General features: G+C 48.5%; 7 protein-coding genes across 7 annotated transcripts; 5 read left to right on the plus strand and 2 right to left on the minus strand.

Moving 5' to 3' along the window:
• Positions 1-835: 835 nt before the first annotated feature.
• Positions 836-1,858, plus strand: FMAN_05691 (uncharacterized protein; the record flags this gene model as incomplete). Its single annotated transcript, XM_041827623.1, has 1 exon — positions 836-1,858. One exon carries the CDS (start codon positions 836-838, stop codon positions 1,856-1,858), a length of 1,023 nt encoding a protein of 340 aa, XP_041678567.1.
• A 204-nt stretch (positions 1,859-2,062) lies between these two features.
• FMAN_05690 (uncharacterized protein) lies at positions 2,063-3,389 on the minus strand (the record flags this gene model as incomplete). Its single annotated transcript, XM_041827624.1, has 2 exons — positions 2,063-3,148; positions 3,198-3,389. 2 exons carry the CDS (start codon positions 3,387-3,389, stop codon positions 2,063-2,065), a joined length of 1,278 nt encoding a protein of 425 aa, XP_041678568.1.
• A 547-nt stretch (positions 3,390-3,936) lies between these two features.
• Positions 3,937-4,384, plus strand: FMAN_05689 (uncharacterized protein; the record flags this gene model as incomplete). Its single annotated transcript, XM_041827625.1, has 5 exons — positions 3,937-3,977; positions 4,030-4,067; positions 4,114-4,187; positions 4,236-4,326; positions 4,380-4,384. The coding sequence occupies 5 exons, from the start codon at positions 3,937-3,939 to the stop codon at positions 4,382-4,384; spliced, it is 249 nt and encodes an 82-aa protein (XP_041678569.1).
• Positions 4,385-4,962: 578 nt separating this feature from the next.
• Positions 4,963-7,677, plus strand: FMAN_05688 (uncharacterized protein; the record flags this gene model as incomplete). The annotated part of the gene is made up of 7 exons (XM_041827626.1): positions 4,963-5,082; positions 5,142-5,234; positions 5,291-5,345; positions 5,396-5,523; positions 5,576-6,701; positions 6,755-7,314; positions 7,369-7,677. The coding sequence occupies 7 exons, from the start codon at positions 4,963-4,965 to the stop codon at positions 7,675-7,677; spliced, it is 2,391 nt and encodes a 796-aa protein (XP_041678570.1).
• A 1,838-nt stretch (positions 7,678-9,515) lies between these two features.
• Positions 9,516-10,853, plus strand: FMAN_05687 (putative tubulin folding cofactor C; the record flags this gene model as incomplete). The annotated part of the gene is made up of 4 exons (XM_041827627.1): positions 9,516-9,645; positions 9,705-9,865; positions 9,923-10,600; positions 10,650-10,853. 4 exons carry the CDS (start codon positions 9,516-9,518, stop codon positions 10,851-10,853), a joined length of 1,173 nt encoding a protein of 390 aa, XP_041678571.1.
• Positions 10,854-11,072: 219 nt separating this feature from the next.
• FMAN_05686 (uncharacterized protein) lies at positions 11,073-11,519 on the minus strand (the record flags this gene model as incomplete). Its single annotated transcript, XM_041827628.1, has 1 exon — positions 11,073-11,519. One exon carries the CDS (start codon positions 11,517-11,519, stop codon positions 11,073-11,075), a length of 447 nt encoding a protein of 148 aa, XP_041678572.1.
• A 670-nt stretch (positions 11,520-12,189) lies between these two features.
• Positions 12,190-14,116, plus strand: FMAN_05685 (putative phosphoglyceromutase; the record flags this gene model as incomplete). The annotated part of the gene is made up of 4 exons (XM_041827629.1): positions 12,190-12,220; positions 12,457-12,809; positions 12,868-13,249; positions 13,305-14,116. 4 exons carry the CDS (start codon positions 12,190-12,192, stop codon positions 14,114-14,116), a joined length of 1,578 nt encoding a protein of 525 aa, XP_041678573.1.
• Positions 14,117-18,261: the final 4,145 nt, after the last annotated feature.

Below are 18,261 nucleotides of genomic sequence, written 5' to 3' on the forward strand. Positions count from 1 at the left end.
CTAGCGACTTTGCATTTAGATGGCGTTTTCGGGGCTACAAAAGGGTTGATTGGATGGTTTATGTATACAGCATGATACTCAGAGATTTGATCTGTGCCTCATAGAACAACCTCTTGTGGCATTTGGACATGATTTCGTTCTCTGAACACATGTGAACGATTACACCATGTCGTGGAACCCATGGGCCTGAGCCTACCGTGGTCATGCTTAGGCTTCACAAGCAGCCTTTAGCTCCTCCACAACATTACAATTACACCTGTTAAAACGTGGATGGGCACATGTGAATACTTTTAGTATACAGGCGATTGGGTACAACGCATAGTTTAAGCCTCATAGAATATGCAGTGATAGTACTGCGCAAACAACGGACTACTCTACCAAATTATCGCTTACAACCGCACCAGTCACTACGTGATGTTGATGGAGCACCCATGACGCACCCCGCACTCAAGTCACCACACACTCGGTCAAGCTGGCCCGAATACCGCCCGTCATCATGTTGTGGGATTCTGGTTGTTCCGTATTTGCCATGAAAAGACCCCGCGGCTCATGACCCCATTTCCATTGGCAGTTTAGCCTGAAGTGTCATGATGGGTCCTACAGCTATCCCATTTATCCCTATATGGAGTCTGCTGCTGAGTGCAGACAAAACCTACGAAACAGATAAACCTGGCCGCATCTCAATCCAGTGCACCATCATATTGTTGTTTAGTTGTTCTTTCCGTTCTATGCTAGGTTTGCTGGTGTGATATAAATACCCCTCAACCCTCATATACCCATTCTCAGCGATACTCGTATTCAAACACATACCAAACGTTTAGTGAGATCATCCATCATGGCTGACGCTCCTATTTCTTTCCTGCCCCTTGGCGCCATCATCCAGTCCCTTGTCGTCAACGGCATCAACGTCGTCCAGGGCTTTCCCACGCAAGAGGACTATGAGAAGCACAACTCCCCTTACTTTGGCGTGACTGTTGGTCGTGTCGCCAACCGAATTAAGGGTGCTCGAATTGACAGCCTCAATGGTAAGGAAGTTACTCTCGCCGCCAATGACGGACAGAACCACCTTCATGGCGGTAAGATTGGCTGGAGCAGCCGCGTCTGGGACGGCCCCAAGCCCGTTGGAACTCGCCAAATTCCAGGCGTAGAGGGACTCGAGGGTGGGGAGAGTGTTGCCTTTGCACTTACCAGTGAGGATGGTGACGAGGGATACCCTGGCACCGTCGAAGTCACTGTTACCTACACAACTGGTACACAAAACGTCAATGGCAAGGAAGTCATCATTCTTGCCATGGAATACGAGGCAAAGCTTGTTGGTGGCGCTGATGAGACCGTCATCAACATGACCAACCACTCCTATTTCAACCCCAGCGGAAAGGAGACTATTGCTGGTACAGATATCACCCTGCCTACAGCCAACTACCTGGCTGTTGGTAGCGATCTCATCCCCACAGGCAAGATTGAGCCTTTCCCCGGTGTTACCGCCAACAAGACCTTCACACTGGGCCCCCAGGAGCCTAATATCGATCATTGCTTCGTCTTAAACACAGACCCATCCTCTGTGCCCCTAGACACCCGCAACCAGCCCCTCAACCTCAATGTCAAGGCCCACCACTCCGGCTCCGGCGTGAACCTGGAGGTTTACAGCACTGAGCCCACCTTCCAGATCTACACTGGCGCCGGCATTAATGTGCCTGCCGTCAACGGTTTGCCTGCTCGTGGTGCTCGTGCCGGTTTCTGCTGTGAGCCTGCTCGCTATGTTAACGCTGCCAATGTACCGGAGTGGAAGAACCAGGTCTTGCTCAAGAAGGGTGACACATACGGTGCCAGAACCGTATACAAGGCGTGGGCCGATTGAATTGGATCACGAAGATGAAAAGAATATCTGCTAAATAGAGGCTGTTTTGAACGCCTAACTACCGTAAGACAATCGGAAAGAAAAACCAGGTCCTGCTCCCAGACACCGTTTTGTACAAAGTTGCTCGTGATGCATCCTGATGTCCCTAAATTACATGCTGTCAAGATAGACAGGTGAATCATATGCATAGAATACCCGTAGGCCTTAATCGGAATCACTGTCATCATCGCCCAGGAACGCCAAATCCGCCCTTGCTCTCTTGCGTCTCGCAGCATACGTTTCCTCTTCGTCCTCTTCATCATCATTATGCTCGTCACCGTCGTTTTCTTCGGCATCACTACCGCCGCTTTCAACGACCTTGGCACTCTTGCTCTTGCTGCGACTTGCACGACCACGGCCCTCTACACCCCAGAGAGCACTCATCTCCTGCGCAGATTCAACCTCGGCCAGAAGTTCTCTCCTCTCTTTGATTTCGCGCGCCTTCGCTTCTGAGAAGCGGCCGTCCATTCCGATATCAGTGAGCATCTTCCTAAGGTGTCGAATCTTTGCTTTAGTATCATCGCCGTATTTCTTCAGCTCGTTGTGCCAAAGCTTTCTAACACCACACTTCGTAAGCTGACCCTGCAGTCGTTTGATTTCCTCGGTGTTAGGGTCGTCAGATGTAGCGGCTTTCTTTGTGGCAACCTTGGTGGCCTTTGCTGGCTTACTGCCTGCCTCTTTCTTGTCCTTCCTCTTGCGTTTCGGCTTTACTGGCTCATCGATGACATCGGAATATTCGTCTTCCTCGTCCACAACTGGCTTGATCTCATCCCCTTTGGAACCCTCCTCTCCATCTTCTGAGTTCTGTGGTTTTGTTGAACTTGTTGCCTTTTCACTTGTGAGTTCTCCATTCTCAACCTCATCATCGTTATCTCCTGGCACTTCAGATTCAGATTTGATCGCATCCTCTTCGTCCCCTTCTTCAAGTTCAACAGCTTTAGACTTGTGCTTTGGCGCCGCTCTCTTTCGCTTCTTCTGCGGTTTCTCCTCCTCGCTGAGATCACTTAACTCGCTCAGTTCACTGGATACACTGGGCTTAGACTCAAGGTCAGTTTCAATATCAGATTCCTCCTTCTTGTTTGCCTTTTTTGACTTTGATTTTGGTCTGGGCTTCGTGACGCGCTTCTGACGCTTGGGCTTTGGTTCAGGAGATTCGACATCAGGAGAAGAGCGCTTCACGCCTGTTTTGTCTTCTCTATCTGAATCTGCATTTTTATTGCTGTCTGGAACCCATCCGTCCATAAGTTTCTCCTGAAATGAGTAAGTTTATGATGTAGATGTCGTTCACAAGCAAACATACCACTCTGTCCTTGATCAGACTTTTGCTTTTTTGCTTCCACTCTGCACTTGAGAAGAAACCGTCATCAAGGCTGAGATTCTCCTCGGTTTGTTTGCGAACCTTGTTCACAGTAGTTTCGTCTGGTGTAGCTTGATAGACTTGATAAGTGGCATCAAGGAGCGCCTGCTCGATTTCATCTTCTGAAGGCGCCATAGTTAAGTTTAATATAAAATCGGTTTAAGTCAATAAGTGGCCCTTTGTCGGGTTGCTTGAATGAGAGTGATTTGATGGCTCATAGCATGTCACGATGAGTAGTCGAGTGTTCGGGTTGAGTCGCGTTCAGACGCGACAGGCTTGGAGTGAGCCTGGCAGCCCTGGACGTTTATTGTGGAGACTTCTGTTTGGCGGGGGGAGAGCATTGACCAATGGCAGCTTGTTGCGTTTCTGAAAACTCCATCCCTGCTTGTCGAGGTCGTTACATTAATGAACACAATAGAATTGTCAATGTTTCTCCGTTTTTCGAAGAAACAAGGCTCGGTATTAATATGCTCATGTGGCGGCTTATCATATCAAAGTGCCTAAAACGGACATATATAAAGACTGTTCTGTCTTGACTGGGCACTCAACCTTTTACCTGGTGGAGTGACTTTTAGGTGTAGCTTGGCGTCTTTAACTCCGGGGGCAGCACCTAAGTATTTCCCCCTACGTAGAATTCTTAATGCTTCAAACATCTTACATCATTGACCACCATCAGTTCAAAATGTCAGCTTCATTAGCTCCAGAGTGCAACGAGGTTAAGGAGTAAGTTCATCTCACATAATGGATAAGAGCTCCATCTTATACAGAATTCTAGGCGCTATGATACGTGTTTCTTAAAATGGTACAGCGAAAGTATGTATCTCGACCTCTACGGTGGCACTGAGCTGAACATATGCAGAGTACCTTCGAGGCCAAGAAAAGGACAACAAGGAATGTGCAGACATGTTTAAAGAATACCAAAATTGTCTCAAGGTACTCTTCATTCAAGGTTAGAGGCTTCCTGTTGCTCACTTACCACAGGTTGCTCTAAAGGATCGAGGTGTGGATAAATTAGTGGAAGAGGCCCGAGAAGAAAACAAAGAGAACGATCTAAAACACCTTGGACCGAGAAGTATGATACGTTCCTACTTCCTATGCCCTCTAACCTACTAATGTTGCCTCTAGAATGACATGTATCGAGCACTAGAGAGCACGGCGTCCCGGATGGAGAAAATATGAATGTTTGGAGCTTGGTCATCAAGAGCTCCAGATAAGGTATTCCTGTTGTACCTCTCTCTACTCAACTCCCATATAATTTCTACTCCCTTGCGATTCCTCCTCCCCGTCCGTCCCATATCATGCTCCTATGTGTCTGCCTACCATCGTCATCGCCTCGAAGGATGCGGAATCAGGCCGCTCACACGTGATTTTCATTGATTGGGTGACCCACTGTTACTGGTAGTCCATGCCATGTTGCTCTTTGGGGACAGAACAACATGCAAGGGGAACCAATCAACTCGATCTCTTCCATTGGGTCGGCAGTGCCCTCTTGACCTGCATCCTACTGTATTCCCTTTTGTTAGTTCTGACGCTCATAACCAAACGTTCTCGTCTTTATTCAGGACTATCGGCTTTGCGAACCTACGGTCAACCTTCGCTTCGTCCCGCCAGCAAACCCACTACCAACAGCTTAGCATAGACTCTACTGGTATATCTTCTAAGCTTTTACCGGAGGACGGCATGTACTGCCACGAGGAATAGCGCTTCTATGCACCCCTTTTCTATTCTGACGCTCGGCATCTTCGTCGCTGGTTACATTACTGCCCGTTGGGATCTCGTCACTCGTCTCTATGAACTTGCCATCTTCGCTTGGGAAAACGGTGTTGTCGTGAGTCCATGCCCCTCATTTTGCGCAACCTTTGAAAGGACTAACCTATAACTACGAAGACACGCGCAGCGAAAGCCTTTGCTGCACTCTCCGTCCTCTTTCTCTCTATTTGCGCCCCGACTGTCTTCCTAGCCAGAAAAGAAACGAATCTGGTACGCCCGATTGCAACATTCGAAGCCGCTGACAATTGCTAACAAGATCTGTTCAGCATCCAAGAGGAACAGGAACTGGTGTCTCTGCGCGGGAGCAACTCAGAAGGCGTGGTTCATTTTAAGAGACTCGTCCCAGTTGACATAGTTGCTTGTCATGGTAGAGCATGATGGGCTGATGAGAGTGTTCTGGCCGACGGACATTCGCAAGTCTGATCGCCCTGGTGTCGTGGTGGGATGGCGCAATTCCATATTGGACGTGTTTGTCGTGACCATCCTCGAAGATGTCGATGTTTGTTTGGTGTATTGCAATACGATAGCAGGGGTATGCTAATTTTTCTCAGGCACGAAATACCGAATTCCATCTCAAAGCCGGTACTTTGTTCCGTAGCGAGCTTCACCCGACTAGCCAGATCACCGACATGTGTGGCCACAGCTCAATGCATGTCCTTGGCCTCTCGAATGCCATCGATGCAGGCGCCGCAGACCCTTCTTGGTTCTGTGCTACGACCAACTCAAATCCAAGGGAACCAAATATTACATGCGCGAAGGCCGTCAGCGTACAGCTAATTCTATATGACCGACCTCAGCCCCAGGGAATGCAATACGTTTCGCTGAATCCGATCGCACTAGCGCTTGGTCATGATGGTTCCTTGTTAGGTGATACAACAGTGTCGGAAGGGGAGCAAGAGACCCGAGAGCGCCAAAAGAAAGAAGAGAATCACAAATTGGTTGAGAAGCTCAAGAAACACACCATTTTCAAACGAGTTCCTTCTGCACGCGACAGGGCCCTGCCCAAAGTCATCAATCAGATCAACTGGTCTTGGGAGCTGGAGAAGACGTTGCAGAAAAATGTGGGACGGCTGGGATCAAGACCACGCCGAAGCCTTAGTGTGTCTGAAAGGGTGGTTGAGACAGCATCGACAATGCGAAATTATGTCATCCTTCAGTTGTGGACATGGTTTACGCTCTACCTTTTCCCTACTATACGCAAGACCTTTGTCCTTGTTCTCATGGGCCACCGCGTTGTAGCAGAGATGCTGCTCTTGCTGCTTGAATTTCGAGCCAAGCCTGATTATGCGGCCCTGAAAGACATATCGGCTACAGCACAACAAGTTGAGATACGACTACAACAGTTCTGCTATTGGCCGATGCAGTATATGAAATTGCGGCAACGGAAAAACAACTGGGCTAGTGTCACGACTAGTCATCCAGATTATATCCGTTTCTACAACAGTTTATGGCTTGTTGCCAACGATGTCATCATCGGAATCGCCCTAGGTTCATACATTATTGAGAATGCAGACTGGGTTGCTGAGCAAATCGGGGATCTACTCCAGACCTACACGGTAGACGCACTTCAAAGTAGCATATCATGGCTCATGGGCTGGCCGGCTGGTCTCAAACTCAATGGTGAACTGGCGGCTTTCTTAGGAGATTTGTTCCTTTGGGTCATTGATTACTGGTCTAGTGAGTCTTGGGAACCTTCTCAAAATTGCATACCCTCTCTGACTTGCATATAGGTTGTATCGAGACTCTTACACCAGCATTGCCCCAGATGGTGTGGTTCATAGGGTTCTCCTCCTTTGCCGGAGCTAGCATGCCAATTGCCATGTTCTCTGATATGCTTTCCACTCTAACCATTCACATCTACTCGTTCTACCTCGCGTCAGGACGTATATACCATTGGCAGCTCACCATTCTCCAGTCCTTGTTTCATCTTTTCCGAGGCAAGAAACATAACGTTCTTCGCAACCGTATCGATTCCTGCGACTACGATTTAGATCAACTCCTTGTTGGCACCATTCTCTTTACGCTACTCTTCTTCCTCTTGCCAACAGTCGCTGTCTTCTATCTCAACTTTGCCATCGCAAGGATGGCGATTATCTCTTTAAAGGCTGGCTTTGATACCCTTCTTTCATGTCTAAACCACTTTCCTTTATTTGCACTTATGTTGAGAATAAAAGATCCGAGGAGACTTCCAGGTGGCATACGATTTGAGCTCCGAGATAGCCATGACTATAGGCACGACAAAGATACTAATGCTGACGGATTGCCGCCTACGTCGGTTATCTACCTCAAGGTGTGTAGTTTCCGGTTACTTGTATGCAACATAGCACGCTGACACTATTCTTAGTCGATTCCTCTGACATTCCGGATCATGTTCAACCAATACTTCCAGATGGCAAATCGCATCCGGAAGCACTACCTGTCACCAAAAGTCTTCTTCTGCTTGCTGACGGGCAAGTTTGTGCCGCCAATCAACCGCAAGAACTTGTATAGTCTGCAATACAGCATGTTGCCGGCTCGTCGGGCAACCATCTGGGAGATGTGGAGAGCGTTGAACACAGAGACCAGACCAGCAAAGCGGATGCCGTTGCCTTATATCCCGCCATTGCCCAATGCAGGCAGAAGAACCTCAGCGAATAATGGACGGGCTAGATGAATGACAGACAGGAGAATTGCTTGAGTAGTTATGAACAATAGCTAGAAGTATCAATAAGTTCTGTAGAAATTGCTGTGAAAGTGAATTGTTCTGGCGATCAACTGAGAGACGGTCAGATACGGTAATTATACGTCGATCGAGACGTAGTCTTGGGTTATGAAGCAGAACCCCAGCGGGCGTTTATCCTGACTCGTATTGTGCGAGTAATTTGTTGATCGTCATGAATTACAAGCGTTGGTCAGGCTAATCCAAAAGGCACTCGTCATATTGAATGTAAATCGGCTATGCAGTTCGGTTGCAATTGCTTCCATCCTCTAATCTTACACACATGAAATATAATTGGAACTTTATTCTTCCAACCCCACCTCCCCGGATTCACGGCCCTCTTGGTCCTGTTTCACCCGTGGGTTACTTCAGTAAGTAGATATGGATGTAGGTAAGTACTAAGGTACAGGTACAGATCCGCCTGAGCAAGTCGGGCTGGAACTGAAATGGCCAAATCCTTATCCAATTAACCACCACAATGTTCCACAGATTGACTGGGCTGATTACCGTAGAGACCTCTCAGCTCAAATTCCATCGTCTCAGAAGTGGTTACCCAATGATGTAACATTCTCCAATACTCAAAACTACTATTGTTCCCCGCGCTGCACGGCGGTAGAACTAAGACAGGCTCGATGACCCCCAGACCCCTAAAAACGGCAACCTTGATTTCTCCTCGGCGGAGACCAAATGAAGTTAACAAGTTATGGCATATGAATGCTGTATCCGAAAATGTCTGTGCAAACCAGCGATGACGAAAAGCTTGCTGATGGTTGGTAGCCGGTGTGACTTACAAGTCACCAATAGTAACGAAGACATCGTCGATATGTATCTTCAAGGGTCCCTCTAATAAAGTCTTGATCGTAGGCTTCTCTAATTCCTGTTCGGTCCACTCTAACAAGCTAACAATGCTCGTAAGTGCTCTTGGTGCTCTCCAATGCTCCATCGTCTTTTTCAACTTGAAGAACAGGCATTGGCCCACCATTCCTATTTAAAGGGTCCAGAACCCTCTCTTAGTCTCCCTGCCGTACTTTTATCAACGAAGGATGTTCAACCCCAGCTCTAAAGAATTAAACGATTTATAGTGGCACCATCGTTTGGTAACAGCACCACGCTTGCAGCACACCTAACACCTCGCACTTCCTGTCCCATGCCTTGTGACGCCCGCCAATTTCTCACTAACGAATACTTGTCCTGCCGAACCATCCACCAATTCATCCCGTCCATCCATCTCAAACAGGCTATCCCCCAACTGTTCAGGGCAGGCTGCTCCACTCATCACCACGTTCAACAACGTCTTCCCATTCTCGTCGGCCCCATCAGGCGGCATTGACGTCACTACCAGCTGCTGGTTCGACGAGACCTCAAGTCGTGACCCTGAAAGCTGAGGAAGCATTGCCAAAGTCGTACGGAGACGAGGGGTAGCAGTGCAGCGCTCTGGGGTAGTAGAAACTAGAGACACATTGGCATCACCTGCTGCAGCTTATTTCACTTCCTGGTAAGTGATTGACACGTTCTCTCGGTCTCTTGATACTGTCATGTACATATACCTCCAGGACTGGAGAGATCATCCTCGGCCCAGAGTCCCCTTACTACGCCCTCACCAGAACGTGAAATCGGCCTCCCAGTTCTCTGATTCATGCCTGTTTTTGCCATAGGTCAACTGCGTTACCCATATAAAGTCGTTCTCGTCCGCTTTCTTACATCATCTGCTGTAATATCATCTTTCACATTTCTTCCAAGCAGAGCATATAGAAGGAAACTCGAACTAGCAACTTGTATTAACACTGTTCGTAATGGAAACACAGGTCCAAACAACAACCCATCAACACGACCCTTGGGCTGCCACCCATCAGGTCATTCTTCAATCAGCCACCATGGATCCTAAGCAACGTTTCTATAACCATTTCCTGGAGAGTGTTACAGGTAAGAATGGATATTAGGTCTTCAAATGCTCTCCATTGCCTAACCTCCATGTTGCGTAGTACTCCAAGACCTGATCGATGAGCTACCATCCATTGCTAGTGTCGGTGGTGAGCGCCAGGAGGCCATTGATCACATTCTGGCCAGTATCGCCAAGCTACAAAACGAAGTGTCTGATGCTGCCGACTACACACCTTCTTATGACAGAAAACAGTATTCTGAGGTAACACAGCTGGCCTCTTTGACGAGCTGCTTCGACTGACATTCATATGCTCGATAGACCATTAAGACTCTCCAGGACAAATTGAACGAGACAATCACCAAAATCACACCAAAGTCAAAATTTCAGTTTCGTCGTAAGACCGACCACGTTGATATGGGCGCTCCTGAGAACGACCCTCGACTTAGCCCTGGAAGCCATTCTCGGGCCAAGCATGACACGACCATTGCATCTACCATCGTCAGTCCTCCTTCGGCGATAAAGGAAGACACTCTAAGCGAATTACCGCCTAAGGATACCTACAAAAATTACAATGAAGAGATGGCTCGACCCAGCGCATCTTCCCTTCGTAAGCCCAGCTTCTCGGCTGCCAGGAATATTGGCATTTCGAATCATTCAGGGCTACACATTATTCTACCGTCTTCGGCATCCCGCGCCACCTCTTCGGGCAGTCTTACTGATCTCAAGAATTGTGTCATCGACATGTCTATTCCGACATCCTCGGGATCAGCTTTCCCTGGCCTTGCTATTAAGAACGTGTCCAAGAGCCTCATCGTCGGGGGTCGCGTCAACGGCGCAGTTCATATCACAGGAGTGTCTGACAGCACTATAGTTGTTGTGGCCAGGCAAGTGCGGATTCATGAGTGCAGTAACGTCGACATCTACCTGCATTGTGGAAGCCATCCTATTATTGAGGACTGCTCTGGCATGCGATTTGCACCTCTTCCCAAGCCCTATGTAAGATATAATCTTCAATATTTGAATAGCTAGACTAATAGGCGTATAGACGACTGACGCTGAGGAGCCTGGAGAAAACCAGTGGGATCAGGTCGATGACTTTAAGTGGCTAAAGGCTGGTCACAGTCCTAACTGGACCACTCTGTCCGACAACGAAAGGCTCAGTGATGACCTTTGGAGATCTGTCGTCCCTGGCCAGCCTGGTGTCAGTGTGGAGGAGTCCTTGAAAAAGCTGGGCATTCCACGGAGGTGATGACCACAATGAATACCTAGTGAAAGGATGAAATTCATACCCGACCGTAGGGCTTCATATCCGCAGATCAGGTAGAACGCAACGCGCAACATAAATCCTTTTATTTAATGCGAAACTCCAAACACCCTGCTGATAAAACCAATATGACAATCTTGCTAAAAGTATTAGTCCAATGCCGAAAATCATACGTGACCCATCATAAGAAATACTGGACGTGCATCATGACTCCATCTTGTCACCAGCACTGACTTCCTCTTTCCGATCCCTTCCAGTGGCTTCGTCTCTCAATCGTTGGAGTAATGCTCGTTGTTTCTCGATGCGATTTTCAAGGTCACGGATCTCATCGTTCTGTTCGGCGATGGATCGGTCCATATCCGGGAGCTCTCGGACCTGTGCGCGAGCACGCTGTAGCTTGTGTTTCAGGCCATCGGTGGCTCCAGGGACATCTTTGAAAGACAATGTAGGTCCCGAGGCGTTGTGACCGGTGGTCCCGGGGGCAGGCTCTGTAGTGATTCCAGCCGACGACTGAATACCAGCGCGGACGCGGGCCAGGACGAGAGAGAGCTCGGAAAGGGCGTCTAGAGTATCCGGAGAGAACGTGGGTGGGAGGGCCAATGGGTGTGGACCAAATGCGGATGCAGGCGCAGATGCAGATGATGGAGACATGGTCTGTCGTTCTATGATATGACTCGATTGAACTTTGACCGCTCGAGGGCTCGCTCGGAAAGGATGGTAGGAGAGAATCAGGCGACGTAGGTGTGGATGCGGTGTAGTATGATGTCGGCAGGCAGTTCAAGGTGAGTGATCCTGATAGCGTTGTATCTCTATTACATACAGCTCGGGGAAATAGGCCGAGTGGGTTCTCTCAGCCTTGCATAAAACTCGTAATAGCGTCGAGTTTTATCACAGATGGTGGTGGGCAAATGGAAAAGATCGATTGGGCCGATGGGCCGTTTTGTTGTTGGGTTGACGGTCCGAAAGAGAGGGAAAAAGGGTCAAAGGTTGACAGTGTGAGCTCATCATTACACGTTACAAAATGGGACTTCCCGTATGCTAAGCACCGTGTGAATACAAATCATGGCCGCTGAGTGACATGACATAAACCCCCACCACTACAACGTGTTTCCCTGCAAAATCATCTGTCGTCTCTGGGCCCATCAAATCACGCATCATTTCTTTTACTCAAGACAGGTCCGAGTTACTCTCCGTCTTATCCTTATCTTCCTAGAGTCTCTTCTTTATACCTCGTCTATTTCTTTCTCGTGTTCCCTGGTTCTCTTCTTCTTTCTTCTCATTGCCAGTGCAAGAAAGAAAGAACCAACAAACAGTAGTCATCATGTCCAAGACTGATCAAAAAGCCTGCCTCAGTACGTCGTCATGCCCCGCCCCCTCCAAATTCCAACAAACCCATTTTCATGCCCCGCGATCGCGATAGCAACAGCGCTGCAATGGCTCGTTATCCTGAGAAACGTTTGAAGATAAATACTCCCGTTGCTCAGGAATTGCCAATTGTCTCGCGACCAGATTGGATTGTTACATCGTGTTTTGTCCTCATATATTTGGAATTGGCCTGGCTAATATTGTTGTTTTCGCATTCTTATAGTCGTCATTGACGGTTGGGGCATTCCGTCTGCCGACAGCCCCAAGGACGGCGATGCCATCACCAACGCCAAGACCCCCGTCATGGACGCTCTCTACAAGGACTCCAAGGGCTACACTGAGCTTGAGGCCTCATCGCTGGCGGTGGGACTTCCAGAGGGTCTCATGGGTAACTCTGAGGTTGGACACTTGAACATTGGTGCTGGTCGCGTTGTGTGGCAGGATGTTGTCCGAATCGACCAGACCATCAAGAACGGCGAGCTGGCCCAGAATGATGTTATCAAGAAGACTTTCCAGAGTGCTGCTGATGGAAACGGCCGACTACACCTTTGCGGTCTTGTCTCCCATGGTGGTGTGGTAAGTCATATCATATACAGTTCCTTCTTTCTACTATCAGTCACTTACACCAGAGCAGCACGCCAAGCAAACCCACCTCTATGCCCTCCTCAAGGCTGCCAAGGAGTATGGCGTGCCCAAGGTCTTCATCCACTTCTTCGGTGATGGCCGTGACACCGACCCCAAGTCCGGCGCCGGCTATATGCAGGAACTTATCGATACTGCCAAGGAGATTGGCATCGGTGAGATCGGTACCGTTGTTGGCCGATACTTCGCCATGGACCGCGATAAGCGTTGGGACCGCCTCGAGATCGCCCTTAAGGGTCTCGTCCTCGGTGAGGGTGAGGCCTCTGAGGACCCCGTTGCTACCGTCAAGGCTCGATATGAGCGCGGTGGTGATCTTGATAGGGATGAGTTCCTCACTCCCATCATTGTTGGTGGCGATGAGCGCCGCATCAAGGGTAAGTTCAGTTTCAATTAGTTGCATTTCAAACACAACCCCTAACAGCAGCACAGATGACGATACCGTCTTCTTCTTCAATTATCGATCCGACCGTGTCCGCCAGATCACTCAGCTTCTGGGCGATGTTGATCGATCTCCTCTTCCCGACTTCAAGTACCCCAAGATCAAGCCCCTTGTCACCATGACTCAATACAAGGGTGACTACCCCTTCGAGGTTGCTTTCAGGCCCCAGCACATGGGTAACGTCCTCGCCGAGTGGTTGGGCAAGCAAAACGTTGAGCAGGTCCATATCGCTGAGACCGAGAAGTATGCTCACGTCACCTTTTTCTTCAATGGCGGTGTTGAGAAGGTCTTCCCTCTCGAAACCCGTGACCAGTCCCAGGATCTCGTCCCCTCCAACAAGTCTGTCGCTACCTACGATCTTGCACCTGAGATGTCTGCCAATGGTGTCGCCGACCAGGTTGTCAAGCGCCTGGGTGAGCAGAAATTCCCCTTCGTCATGAACAACTTTGCCCCTCCTGACATGGTTGGTCATACTGGTGTCTATGACGCTGCTGTCATCGGCTGTGAGGCCACCGACAAGGCCATTGGCAAGATTCTTGAGGGCTGTAAGAAGGAGGGCTACGTCCTCTTCATCACAGCCGATCACGGCAATGCTGAGGAAATGAAATTCCCTGACGGCAAGCCCAAGACTAGCCATACTACAAACAAGGTGCCCCTTCTCATGGCCAACTACCCCGAGGGCTGGAGCCTCAACAAGACCGATGAGGGTGTCCTCGGTGATGTTGCCCCTACCGTGCTTGCTGCCATGGGTCTACCTCAACCCGAGGAGATGACTGGCAAGTCTCTTCTCCAAAAAGCTTAATGTTTATGACGATGATGAGAGCACGTATCTAAAATAAGGGTCCCTCGGGATGGTGTAGCAGTAGTGGGTGTGGCATTAGCGATTTGTGGGCTGTTGGTTATTGTTGCGCGTGAGTCGATGCGATGACTCTGGAGTTGAGGGCGGAAGGGTTAGAAGTTATGCTCGGCTGCATAGACATAGAGTCGTAATCCTAAAATAGTAAAACGACTAGTAATAGAGACGAACAACATTGCCTCTCAATTTCCTGACTGTATCGGTATAAATATCTAAGGGAATTGATCCGCTAGGTATGAGACCGTCGACGGAATCGATTGAGAATACCAATTTCTGAAGCGGCGGATCAAGGCACCGATGAGTAGACCAGTGCATCCCTTCTGCTTGTTTCCTGTACCTAAACTACCTACACAAAGACAACGACAACGAAGCACTACAACAACCAGTCCACCCTATACTGGCTAGTAAATTCCCATCGAGATAATTCTAACTAAGTCTCTTCTAACGTGAAGGTCGGTAGGTGATATAGAAATTGAGAGTAGGTGGCTAGTGAACTCTCAATTTAGAAACCAACAATGCCCTTTCTTGACAAATGGACATCCCATATCAGCTACACATAATTATCCCATTATATGGGATGATACACAGACAGTGTGCGTATTGTCGGGATTCATTTCGTGTGCCAAATCATATGAAATAACAAAAACCGAGCTAAGTCTAGGTCGTTCGAAATTGGCGACAGTAGATAGGGGTTTAAAAAGAAACAAAAATTGAATTCATCGTAAACGCGCTAGATCTTTACCGCTATATCATATCGTATAGATACGATTAACTTAGCCCAAGACCGATACGAGCAAGACATGTCATTGCTTGCTCCAGGCAGTTAGGGTGGCAACATCAAGCCGAATCAGTTGTACGTACGGAGTAATTCACTCGTAACAACGAACCAGGAGAGGCTGTTAAAAAGTCCCCTGTGAAGCTGATGCGAGAACCAAAACTAGCGAACTGTAGTCTGCCGTGGTGAATACTCGACCAGAGTCTTGAGGGCCAGGTCGTTGGATGGATACAAACAAGCTGAAGCGGGCCTCGGGAGCAAGAAAACACAAGACCTTTATATAGAGTGCTAAAATAAACTCAGTAAAAGATATCCTAAACTTAATGTATATATTCTAAATTTATGTAAAGTTACCTAAGTCTTTTTGTCATTTAGGATCAGGGTCTTGAGTTTTCTTTCCTCCCCTCGGGGGGCACCCCGGTTCCTATCACAGAACCCCAATAAATAGGCAATATTCCCATGTAGAACACCACTTTCGTCTGTTGTGGGACCATGATTTCCGAGGGACTGTCTCCGAAAGTATGGGGAAAGTGGCAGTGAAACTAGATCAAAGTCGAGTATTGAGATAATACCTGACTTCCTCAGATTGGATGAGTGAAAGGAGCTGGAACTGTGATGGTGGGTTATCAGAAGCATATCAACTGGAACAACTTCACAATCCTATGGAGGCTCAACTTACACCAAAAGCTGTTTAGCCAATGGTGTGTTCGGGTCTGGTGTCATGTACCAAGGGGTCAGATCACTCCCGCGTCCTGGGCGATCGGAATCCACAGTGCTTCAGATCTGTGCAACCTTACAAGCCACATGCTCTTCTATCTAAGCAATCACTTCGTCTCAATTCGACGATCACCCAGGGGTTATGTGTGGCTTCAAACAGCAGATATCTGCTAGGGACGCTCAAACAGCATCCTTAAAACATCCTAGTGGTCAAGGGACGCCGGAGGTCCCGCTCCGGCAGCCAAGGGTCCCCCGAAAGGGCGAGTTGGCCTTTAACTCAAGCATCTAGATTTGATGCGGGAGCCAAAAGAGGGAGGGTCCAGCTGTGCTTCGCTGGCTTGTTGGTGTACGTACCAATTCTGGTGACGATCGTGGGGGAATGGCAAGGTCCCGAAGATCGAGCGGAAATAAGCAACAGCCATAGACTCGAGGCCTTCAACCGAATCCTAGGTTAGACCTATCGTAAGCGGTGGATAGTCCAAAGAAGCAGAAACACACGTGCCTTGCCTCTCAACCACAGTGGCTCGTGCATATGTATGACATGAAGACGCAAGGCTTGAGTAATTGATTGTGACGACGGCCGCACTTGTGATACAACAATCTGTAATCACGCTTCTGTGCTGTGCGCTGTAGACTGGTTCATACTGCAAAGGCTACCTAGTCATGAAGACGAACACGGAAGCTCATCCATCCGTTGCAAGTGGCCAGGATGTTTCACAGATCGCGTGCAAATCTGTAATGCCTAGAGATCAAACCCATGGGCCGTCCCGATAGATCTTGAAAGTGGCCGGGGGGGGGCTGGGTTGTTTGTGCCTCGCAATGATGTTAAAGTAAGGGCTTCGTGATCTTTCAGTTGTATAATGCAATAAAGTGATTGGCCTGTGATAAGACAAGATCCCAAGTACAACAATCAAGATTTGCGTTTCATCTCGCAATCATTCCTTCATACCGAAGAGCCACGACACTTCGCCTACAGGTTCGTCCCTGACGATGGTCTCGAACGAATCCACCATTCATCAACACGTTCACCCATTCTAGATCCAAGGGGGAGCGGCGCCGACGATGAACGGGTGATCAACATGGAGATTGTTCAAATCCCCATCATCTGGGATCGCATTTTGGCGTAAGGAGTGAGCAAAACTCCAGTTAAGAGGGTGCCTCTAGATTTCTCTTTTCAGGGACGTTGATCGACACTTGTGGAAGAAATCAACCTCCCAAGCGAAACAAGGGATTGGGTGGTGTCGATGGACCCAAGCCATCTTTGCTCAAGCCTGCCCGCGATCCAGCTGCACGAAGGGTCGTCCCGTGGAGCTCGATCCTAGCTATAACTGCGCTTCCTCGAGATCGAGAAGGTTGAAGCGCCAATCTACCCAATCAGAATGTATTCGGTCGCTTACATCCGAAAGAGATGTGGCAATGTGCGATAGGGGTGTGTATTGCCATTCGAGACAGGAATTTTTGCAGGTTTTGAGAATTCGGTTCGCATCTCAAAAGTTTGGCATATCCTATTGCCACGGAGAATTGGGGTTAAGGTGTGCATCTAATTGGAGATACAGTTTTGGTGTTGTAGGAACTTGCCCCTGTTCATCAAGAACACCATGAACTTAGGAGTGGATGGAGAACCGTCGCGATTGGACGGTTGACGTTGTCCTGTCAGTCTCGTGACTTTCTTCAGAAAATCCGTTAGAAACCTTAAATACATGGTATTACTTCTTGTTTCAATCCGTCACCCACTACGTACTAAAGTTTTGGGCGAAAACAAGGAATCGAGATTTCTGTCTGTAGAAGCCATTCGAAATGTTCTAAGCGCTCAGGGGACTTGACCTTGCAAGGACCCTGGATTTCCTCAATCGGATGACGGATCGACGTCACATGGCGAGTGATCTGCAAACCAGAGCCTCAGTTGGGTAGTCAATGACAGGTTTCTAGGGGTTTTGGCCAGACTACATCGTGTCACATCACAGGCCGGAAAAGGCCACAATCTCTACCCTGACTTGCTGAGCATGTTAGCTTACTGTAAGCTGCAACTATGGCAGAGACATCACGAAATTGAATATCAAAAACTTGGAAAGGGTTCTGGGACGTGCATGGGTCTGTCAGGGATTAGGTACGCGTGGTCTCCAGCTAGAAAGGCCGTTAGTCCGGTTCCCCGGTGATTTGTGTCAGGATATCCTACACATCACAAGAGGCAGAAAGTATCGCGAGATGATAAGGTGAGCAAGTGCGAAATACTTGCTCAGGGGTCAGATAAGCAAAAGCTGAAAGATGGCAACATAAATGGCGATTGCAGATGTTTTCCTTTGAACATGGTATCGGGGTTGTTTGTGTTTGAGATGACTGGAGATCATTTTCCTGACAGAGCTGAGTTTCGGGTATGTAGTGGGTATCTAGCAACCACCACAGCCCATTTTCCTTGACTTTCGATAGTTGTCCTGTTTTCACTGACTCGGACTGTGTTGGCATTCATAACCGCCGGTTCTTTTGATGGTATCTAAACCAAAACAATGTGGCCCTTTACAATTCGAAGTCAATAAGAGATTAGGGGAGTTGGCGAGTATCCAAGAGACTGCTGCGATTTGGAAGACAACATGTGAGTTGA

Source organism: Fusarium mangiferae, assembly GCF_900044065.1.
Source record: "Fusarium mangiferae strain MRC7560 genome assembly, contig: FMAN_scaffold002, whole genome shotgun sequence".
NCBI lineage: Eukaryota > Fungi > Ascomycota > Sordariomycetes > Hypocreales > Nectriaceae > Fusarium > Fusarium mangiferae.